This window comes from Nelusetta ayraudi, unplaced genomic scaffold, assembly GCF_046127955.1.
Source record: "Nelusetta ayraudi isolate G7.1 ecotype Tasmania unplaced genomic scaffold, CSIRO-AGI_Nayr_v1 ptg000019l, whole genome shotgun sequence".
In the NCBI taxonomy this organism is placed as follows: domain Eukaryota; kingdom Metazoa; phylum Chordata; class Actinopteri; order Tetraodontiformes; family Monacanthidae; genus Nelusetta; species Nelusetta ayraudi.
The window spans coordinates 8,404,256-8,414,738 of record NW_027466069.1 but is presented as its reverse complement, the minus strand read 5'-3'; the positions used below and the strand labels follow the sequence as shown (position 1 = coordinate 8,414,738).

Genomic DNA, 10,483 nt, shown 5'->3' with positions numbered 1-10,483 from the left:
AACTGGAAGTGGGTTCTGGGAGACCAGTTGGAACAAAATCCCTGAAACCAGATAACCTCAGTGAATCTAAACGCCACTGTGCACTTCCCTGCTTGCCTGTTGTACGGAACCCTTCCTAGAACTCATCCTGGAAAACCCTGGTTACCCTGCTGAGAGCAGCAGACACTTGAAGCCGCACCGACTGACTACAGAGATCAGAGCAGCAGAAATCTGTTCTGTGTGTGCATATGTGTGTGTGTGAGAGAGAGAGAGAGAGAGAGAGAGAGATGGTAATTTGCCCGTCTGAGAGTCGACTTCATCGCTGAGAAACCCTGATGATGATGAGAGACGAACCTGGAGGCTCCTCACTGCCTCTCATCTTCTCCACAGTCTCTCTCTTTTTCACTTCACACACACACACACACACACACACACACAATCACAAAAGTGTGAATTTTCTGATGCAGTGGATGTCGAGGTCTAGTGGGGTTTTGTTTCCGCCAGTCGATGGCGCTCAGAACACCCCGTGTCTGTCAGCTGAAATGTTCAGCAGGCAGCAAGAGGAGGAGGACTCTGATTGGTTTTTGGGGGTAATAGCAAATGTACTGATGAACAAAGTGACACCCATTGCTGGTGACCTCAGACACCTTTCTCTGCAGCTCATCCATCAGCCGCAAAGACTTCAGCCACATTCTGACTGGCCGAGAATTGAGCAGCAATGATTTCCTGTCGCAGGCGCAGCTGATGTAGCTAATAAGGGTCCGAGCAGCAAGTGCAGGATGAAGACCAGGTGAAAGGTGTCATGTGTCGGGCTGTGGAATCCGGCAGGTTGTCGTGACCACCACCACTAGACACACACGGTACTACTGAGGTGAGGACTCTCTGCCGCCCTTTAATGGTTATCACTGAGCTGACACCATCTGTTCAACATCAGACCTCCAGCTGCATCTCCAATCAGCTGCAGCCTCAGAACACACACACGCAGCAAACTCCTCCCCGTTAGGGAGTAAAGGCAGGAAGTAAAGGAGGGCAGGAGGAAGGGAAGGTGAAAACCAGGAAGTGTAGGAGACGAGGAGGAAGTGAAGCAGGAGAAGTCAGTCAGTTGTGGCGCCACCTTCAGGTTTCGCAGCTGCTTTCAGCTGCTTCTGCAGAACGACCTCATCATTTATTAAAGATGTTCTTCAGAAACTCCGGGTGCCAAAAATAATTAGGTCCCCACCGGCTTCAATATTTTATTGCAGATGAAAAACTTCAAACAGACACTGATTTTTTGATTTTGAACCAGATCCATTTTCTTCAGGCTGCGACAATGGCAGGAAAGGAAAGCGATGCTACAACACGACCAGCTCAACATCCTGATGAAGATTTTTCTGGGGGGAGATGATGAAGGACCTGAAGTTGGAACATCTTCACCGTGTACAAGAATCAGCGGGAGGGTGAGGGAAGCGGTCACAGAGACCATGGGGACGCCAAGGTTTATTCATGTTCTGTCCTGAATATCAATATCATTTATAGGAAGTGGGCTCGGACTCATTACTGGAGCACTAATTATCTTCTAATCATCTGTCGCTGTCAATGAATGCAGCACTGTGTGGTTGTGAAACGTTGCAGACGTTGTGCTACATGGATTTGTGTGTCTGCGCCTGGCGTGTCAACGCTGATACACTGCAGAGCCAAACCTGGGGGCGCGACTCTTGTTATCGCACCGATCAACAGGAAACAAACACGGCAGTTTCACAATTTGGTGACAGCAGGAAACACGTTAATCTGGTTAACATTAATATGTTTCCATGGCAATGACACAAACAACCAGTGTGTGTGTGTGTGTGTGTTGTGGGCATACTAACTTCTTGGTCAACACACACATTCACAATGTGGTTGTTTTAGAAGCGCCACCACCTGGTGGAAAGCGCCGTGCTAACACTAGCCACAGCGCTAACACTAGCCACAGTGCTAATAGTGTTTTTTTTTTTTCCATCAGTATCAGTTCTTTTCTCTGTAGCTTCAGGGCTCCTCTTGAACGCTAGCACCCCTGCAGGTTTGGAGAGTAACCTGTAAATCCCATCATTCATTCTCAATTGTTTGTTCATGTGATCCTGAATCTACTTGTTTCAGGAGATGAAACACCAAAGGAAGGAAACAAGTGGAGACAGACAGAGGAAGAGGAGCAGATGGAGGAGGAGAAACTGGTGCAGGAGGAGGAGGAGCAGTTGGAGGAGGCAGGCTCCGCATCCTGAGCAGCAGGGGATCATGTGATCCAGATCAAACCGTGTGATGGGACGATTAGGAAGCAGCATTCTGACGTCACTTCCTGCCTGGTGTCTGATAACTTCCTGCTGGGACCAAAGGATTTGAAAACAGGAGATGGAACAAACCTGTTGCTGCTGCTGTTGCCGCTGCTGCTTATGGCCCGCAGGTGTCTCCAGCAGCAGCAGCAGCAGCAGCAGGTAATTGGTGGCTCTGCTGGAGGATGAAATCTGCTGCTGTTGCTGCTGCTGTTGCTGCTGCTGTGACCTTTTCCTCCTGTGAACTCTGTCAAAGCCATCAGAGAGCGGCGAGCTGAGGGAGTGGAAAAACATCTGAGTCTCCTGTCAGCGGCCGACTTTGTCTCTCCAGTGCATCATCCAATCAGTTTCCCCCTGAAGGAGCAGCAGGAACTCTGAGTCCAGTCAGAGAATCCTGCTGCTCTCCTCTGATGGTGAAACCTTGAGATGTTTGGTCTGTGGAGATGGTCCTCCACCTCCACCTTCCTCCTCCCTGAAGAGAAACAGCATTGCCGCCAGAGGAGGAGACCTAAGAAGGGTCAGGGTCAGGTCATGTGACCTCATTCAGAGGTTTCTCCATCACGGAACTGATCCTGGAGCTTGTCGGCGCTGGATAATTCCTGGAAAACAGAGCAGAGCTCCAGATGATGACGTCAGTCTTTCATCGGTGACAAATATTTCAAGAGACTCACAACTGTGGCCTGAAAAGTCTCTCAGCAGGTGGCGTCAAAATGTCATTGTGCATGTATCTGTGTGTGCCTGTGTGTGCCTGCCTGTGTAGGTCTGTGTGTATCTGTGTGTGCCTGTCTGTGTCTATGTGTGTCTATTTGAGTGCGAACTCAGCAGGAAGTGGACTGTACTTCTGCCCTTTAATCTGCCCTTTTCACTAAATATTCTCCTATTTTTCACTGATGAAGACACACACACACACACACACACACACACGCCCAAGACAGGGAAACAAGTTGAACAGCAGTGTGATGGTTGTTACAGGAGGACACGACATCCTAGAGCTGCAACTGTTTCATCGTCCAACAGTCTTCACACCCTCTGCAGGAGACACACACACACACACACACACACACACACACACACACACATGCACACACATGCACACACACACACTCAGACTGGCCTCCTGGTGAAGTGAGGGATCATTAAGGGAAATAACGATGTTGTTACCAAGGAATCCAGTCTGTGAGTGTCGTTGGTGGCACGACCAGGGTACACACATGCACACGCACACGCATGCACGCACACCACACACACACACACACACACACACACACACACACACACACACACACACACACACTCAGCTTCTCTGTCAGTAATGAGATTTCCTCCATCTTTCAACCATCCCTCCTCTCCGTCTCTCCCTCAACACGTCTCACTGAAAATATTCTAAATAATCTTTTGAAAGTTTTGCATTAAATTTGAATTTTAATCTCCATCTCAACTTTCAGGTGCAACTGAAAGTTATATTTCTCACTGGGAAGCAGCGGGTCGTGTGTTACCACCTGATATTCAACTCAAAAAGGTCAACAATTACAAATTACAAATCAAAGGCAAACAAAACGCACACATACAGACTCACAAACAGACACACACAAAATGCTGGCAACGAAAAAATACAAAAATCTGATGAAGAAAGGAAGCAGAACCGCAAGGTGCAGCACGAGTGCTTGATTAGTGTGGATGGGTGACAGGTGGTTCTCAGCTGTAGCTGGGGAAAAGGTTGAGCTGCCACACACCTTGCAGAGACAAGAGACAAACCCAGACCATCACGCAGCTGCTCATTGGTGCACTGGCGGTGAAGAGGGACATGTTGCCGCCCCCGCAGGCACCTGCAACCAATCAGGTGAAAGACTGTCCCCTCGTTTTTAAAAGCTGTGCCAAATTTATGTGCAGCAGCAGCAGCAGCAGCAGCAGCTGTTGGCCAGGGTGATGTTGTGAGACAAAAGTCCAGATCCATCACCCAAAGACACTGCGACCACAATGTCAAAGCCAATCAGCCGGAGAGATGTCTCCTGACTCGGCCCTCTGTGGGAGGGTCTTGGAGCAGCTGGACTTCCTGTGTCTGTGCTGGAGAAGCAGGCTGATGGTCCACATGTTGGGAACATTCGGACAGAAACATCTTCAGGTGTCGCCTAACCAGGACTATCAGGCACCTGTTGCACCTGCTGCATGTGTTGCACATGTTGTAGCAGATGAAGGTGTTTTCAGGCCCAGCTGAAGGTAAAATGTGTTTAATTACAGAAGAAATTACTGAATTCTCTCTGCATCTTCCGCCACTGGTTAACATGAGAGCACAACAGTACTACAGCGCCACCTAACGTTGTGGAGGCAGCGGAAACCAAGACTCGCAGGATGTTCGCGCTGTGTGAGCTCTGATCATCCAGGGTTCCTGTAAATGTTTCATTTCCTCACCAGCCTTTGAGTGACAACCCACTTCCTGTTTACCCACACATGGTGCACCAATCCGATGGTGGAGGCGGAGCCTGATGGACTCTGACACCATCTGTCTTGTCCTGGTGGATGTCTGGACCTGCTGCAGGGTAATGACACACCATCATTAGTCTGGTTGCCAGGCAACAGCAGAGCACAGCTAATCACCCCGAGGAGGAGCGAGGAGGAGGGGCTGAGAATAGAGAGGAGGTGGAGGTGGGAGGGAGAGAGGAGGGGCAATGAGGATGGGAGATGTTAAGACAGTTCCAACACAAACTGCATCTCCAACTATCACCAACAAACTCAAACCACACAAACACACGCACACATACAGCATCGTTCAAACAAGTTAGTGATGGTTCAACTTCTTCAGGTGGGACAGTGACGTGGAAGTTGTGGCTCAGCAGTGGGCGGAGCCTCTGCCTACCTTCCAGGTGAAAAGGTGTTTTAAAGGTAACTTTGGGTGCTGCTGTGCTGCTGTGCGAAGTGCTTCCTGTGCTGCTCTCACCGGGCTCCCAGCAACACTGCTGACAGACGATATCTGGGATCGTTTATCAAGCCTGACAGCTGCTGTTTACCTGCTGCTGCGTCATGGCTTCACTGACTGCTCACTGCTGCTGGATGTTATGGTTGCATGTTAGCAATGGCACACACACACAGAGAGACCTTTGTGCCTCCAGCTTTGATTGTGATATCATCACCATGCCTATAAAAAACACAGGAGTGCAGAGCGGCGTTCAAACCTGATACCCCACTCAGGAACTGAAGCTGAAAAATCAACTGATCCACTTGGAACTCCACAACAGCAGCAGCAACAACAGTGATACAACACAAAACATCACTGATCCTGATATCAACCTGATCAATCACCGCCACCATCATCATCTTTAAACTTCTCTTTCTGTCTGTTCCGTGACGTCACGGACACTATCTTGATTGGCAGGTGACGTCACAGCCGTGGATCCACTCAGTATCGAGACAGCGGTGAGGAGGAGAGGGTTCAGCTGCAACGGCGGCAGAAGTAACAGCATGATTGACACGGAGCGCTCCCCGGCTGTGACGTCACTAGGGGGGCGTAGCCCGACTGAGGGAGAGGAGAGAAAAGAGGCTGCAGCCGGTGAGGACGGTCAGTTTGAGCTCCACGGCGGAGACAACTTCCTCCTCCTGCATCTGTTTCGGAACATCCCTTCTCTGCATTTTGACTTTGACAAAACTCCCACCCGTGGACCGCCTGTGGCCAGGCTGTCTGGGCGCTCGTGCGTGGGCGCTCGTGCGCTGGCCCCCGTGCGTAATAACCACGGCCGCGTCTCCAAAGCGCGCGGGAGTCGCCGAGGGAGCAGCGGCAGAGTAAGGGTCGGGACTCGAGCCTCGCAAAGCTGGCCGAAAGTGGCGGCGAGACGGTAAACTTTCTGATGGTGACGTCAAGCAAGTGAACAGCTGGCCAGGAGCGACTGATCCTACTGATGTCTACTGGTCTGCATCGCCACCGACTGGTCTGCTGGTGTGTACTGGTCTCTGCACCGCCACCTGCTGTTCTCTGCACCGCCACCTACTGTTCTCTGCAACGCCACCTACTGGTAAACTAGTGTCTCCTGGTCTCTGCACCGCCACCTACTGTTCTCTGCAACGCCACCTACTGGTAAACTAGTGTCTACTGGTCTCTGCACCACCACTTACTGGTTTACTGGTGTCTACTGGTCTCTGCAGCGCCACCGACTGGTCCAGGTGGTGAAGCTCCTTGTTGTCTCTCGACTTCCTCAGCCAGCCATCCTTCTTCTTCTTTTTCTTCTCTTCTCATTTTTCTCCACAATGGGGAACGCGTCTGTGGAGGCTCCGCTCCCCTGCAACAACTCCTCACAGGCCAACAGCTCGGGCTGCCCAGAGTCGACCTTCGACGCCGATCTCTACGTGGGACTGCCCATCATCTACTCTATCATCTGCGCCGTGGGGCTGACGGGCAACACGGCCGTCATCTATGTCATTATGAAGGCCCCCAAGATGAAGACGGTGACCAACACCTTCATCCTCAACCTGGCTGTGGCTGACGCCCTCTTCACACTGGTGCTGCCCATCAACATCGCCGAACACCTGCTGCGCCACTGGCCCTTTGGCGAGGTCCTGTGCAAGGTCATCCTGAGCGTGGACCACTACAACATCTTCTCCAGTGTCTACTTCCTGACAGTGATGAGCGCCGACCGCTACCTGGTTGTCCTGGCCACTGTCAGCTCCAGGCGGACGCCCTACCGCACCTACCGGGCTGCAAAGGTCACTGCGTTGTGTGTCTGGCTCCTGGTCATTGTCATCGTCATTCCCTTCACCGTTTTCGCCCACGTGAACGTGTCATTCAACGGCAGGAGTAGGTGCTTGCTAGACTTCCCCGTCCCCGAGGTGGTGTGGCACAGGGCAAGCAAGATCTACATGTTGGTCCTGGGTTTCGTCATCCCCATCTCCACCATCTGCATCCTTTACTCCGCCATGCTCTACAAGCTGAGGAACATGCGGCTCAACAGCAACGGCAAGGCTCTGGACAAGGCCAAGAAGAGGGTGACCATCATGGTCTTCGTCGTCCTGGCCGTCTGCTTGTTCTGCTGGACCCCATACCACCTCAGCACCATCGTGGTGCTGACCACCGACCTGCAGCCCACCCCCCTGGTGGTCGGCATCGCTTACTTCATTACCAGCCTCAGCTATGCCAACTGCAGCCTCAACCCCTTCCTCTACGCCTTCCTGGATGACAGCTTCAGGAAGGCCTTCAAGAAGATCCTGGAGTGTAGAGCCACGCCTAGTCGTCGCAGTCCTCTCGCCTGATTGGCCAGAGATCCAAGATCCCTATTTTCTTCACAGGAGGATTTTGACGATGCGAATGGAAGATGCCGTCTTCAACTGTGGTAACATGTTCTCATGTGACACCTCAGCCAACAGCCTGCTGTCATTCCTGTGGTCAGGTGAGAGACCTTCACACCATCCCAGAGGAGCACAAGAACTTCTCCTCAGGTTTCTTTCTGCAGCCTGGACGTCTGGAGGAGTCAGTCAGTCACATGACATCACAGTCGCATGATGCAAAAAGTTGAAGTAGTAGGAACATCAGAGGAGACGCAAGTCTGCTGTACACACACACACACACACACCGTCACACCGTTATCTCTGTTCATCCAGTGAAGACAAGAAAGTGAATTCAGAGAATGCTGATTAAATGTTTCTGTATGTTTGATAATGATGACGATGATCATGATGATGCTGACAATGACGATGATGATGATGTAATGTGAGTCTTCAAAACGAAAAATAAAAATAAAAGTAGCATATCTGTGTGTAGCAACGCTTTGGACCTGCAGGGGGAGCTGCTCAAATCATTGAATTCTCAAGTAAGAAAGTCATACTATGAAAATAATGAACTAATTTGTTTGCGTTCCAATTGTAAATATTCCAATCAGATATTTGACTAAATAAAAAACAAGCAAGATTGTGTCACAACTGTCAGTCATGAATCATTATTACAGTCGGAACCAGAAGCTCCAGAACTCAGCTTGTGTACATTTCAACTTCCTGCTTGTCACTTCTGAATAAAACGTATTTTCTCTTCACTTTTTTGGACTTTATGAGAATTCTGTATATTGAAAAAGAACCGAAAACGTCGCTGAAATGAATGTGTTTTAATTGTGAGACACAGCGAGATGCTTCCAGTTCTGCTACAATCAAAGCAAACACTCAGCTGCTCCACTCCACTCCACTCCAGATTTTAGCGTCCCACACTCCCCTTGGGACACAAACTCAGTAAAAGTGAGGGTCGACCGCCCCCTAGCGGTTGGACTCATGTAGCGCAGGTGTCGGCGACTGTAATGAGGCGCTGCTGTCACTGGAGGACAGTGTGGTTTCATCAATATTATTTTATCTAATATTTGTTTCTGCAGGTTTCCTCCTCTGTTGTGTTTGATTACAAATATTTTTGATTACAAATATTTTTACAAATATTTTCCCCAACATATTCATCAATAAAGTCACATTATGATCCACTACTACTTCAATAAAACCAGATGTATCCATCTGCCGGCCTGATCGAGCCACTGCAGGGGGCAGTGTTGAGCTGCAGACGTGATCAACTCAGCATCACTAAGGCAGACTGGACAGACTACCCTCTGATATTGGCCCAATCAGGGAGGAGTCAGTTAATCAGCTAGTTGCTGGTTATTTTTTTCTCTCACAGATTTCAGTTCAAAGGTCTGTTTGTCAGTTTTATTTTTTTTTCCACCACAGACATACTCACTGTCGCCATGGATGTAGACCCCACCCCCTGTTGCCATGGTTGCAGTACCTGCCCCGTGTTGGCATGGTTGTAGACCTCTCCCCTAGTTGCCATGGCTGCTGACAGCACCCTCTGTTGCTGTGGGTGCAGACCCCGCCTCCTGTTGCCATGGTTGCAGACCTCGCCTCTAGTTGTCATGGCTGTAGATTCCGCCCCCTGTTGCCATGGCAACACATCAGCTCCCTGGACATCCAGTTAGCTTTGAAATGACTCTTCAGAGCATCTGACACTCTGCCCCATCAGCCCAGGACTCAGGTCAGTCAAGTGATTTCTCTTCTCTGACAACTACAAGCCAATCAAAGACTTCCTCCACTGACGGTGAGAAACAGGAAGTGAATTTCAGCTTTATATCTGCAGGAGAAGCTAAGCTAGCTGCTAACAACGTCAGTGTTAATTGACACATTGTGATGATTAATAATGAATCATTTCTTTTTGTTTGTTTGTGTGTTTTAATGATTTCTCTGAGATCTTTGACTCATGTTTTGCTTTGCTCAGTTGACGAGTTTGTGTCTCAGTCCTTAAAGTTTGAGTTTCATCGTGAACCTGATGAATTGATGAAAATCAGGGAAGAGTCCTGTGTCATCACAATAAACACAAGACATCTGTGTTACCTGGCAACATGCCTCGGCTGCTGCTGCTGCTATGTGTGTGTGTGTGTGTGTGTGTGTGTGTGTGTGTGTGTGTGTGTTGTCATTTGAGGCAGGACTGGCTAGACTCAGCCTGATGGACTCCCGGTGCTGGTGAAGGAGATCTTCTCTGGACCAGGATGGACTTACGGCTTGAGTCAGATGACACTGACTCCCTGTCACAAAGTCATGTGACAGGTAGAGCAGGCGTCGGCTGTTTGTTCATCCTGGGTTGTGCACATGCGCGCATGCTTTTGTGTGTGTGTGTGTGTGTGTGTGTGTGTGTGTGTGTGTGTGTGTGTGTGTGTGTGTGTGAATGATAAATGTTCATCGTCTTTGTTTACTCTCCTTAATGATTTCTTCTCAAGAATCAATTGTACAGCATGTAACAGACACACACACACACACACACACACACACACACACACACACACACAAACAAACATGATTGTCGCTCCACTTACTCACACTTTTTGTACTTCACATCCACTCTAGATAATCCAGTTTTTCCTTTGGTCTGAGTTTTGAAAAAAAACAACAGTTTATTGTGTTAAAGACAAATCAGTGCTCTACACAGGAGGAAGTCGCCCCTAAAATCACCTGTAAAGGCCTCTCTGACCGATCAGCTGACCCCCGGGATATTTGGGGACATTATACCTGCATCCAGCAGGGGGCAGTAGGCTGGAGGCTTTCATGTTAAGTAGCAAAGTCGCGCTTGTCCTGATGAGTCTTAACACAAGAGCCGGCAATGATCTCGTCATCAAGAGTGACAAACACAAGTGGGACAGCAAGTGGGACAGCACCCCCTGCTGTCCACCTCCACCTACCAGTGCTGCCCTCCGTCCGTCTGTCTGCCTGTCTGG

At 49.7% G+C, this 10,483-nt stretch overlaps 1 protein-coding gene across 1 annotated transcript; it reads left to right on the top strand.

Moving 5' to 3' along the window:
- The first annotated feature begins 6,296 nt into the window (after positions 1-6,296).
- npbwr2b (neuropeptides B/W receptor 2b) lies at positions 6,297-8,269 on the top strand. Its single transcript, XM_076026917.1, has one exon. The coding sequence runs from the start codon at positions 6,501-6,503 to the stop codon at positions 7,497-7,499; it is 999 nt and encodes a 332-aa protein (XP_075883032.1). The 5' UTR covers positions 6,297-6,500; the 3' UTR covers positions 7,500-8,269.
- Positions 8,270-10,483: the final 2,214 nt, after the last annotated feature.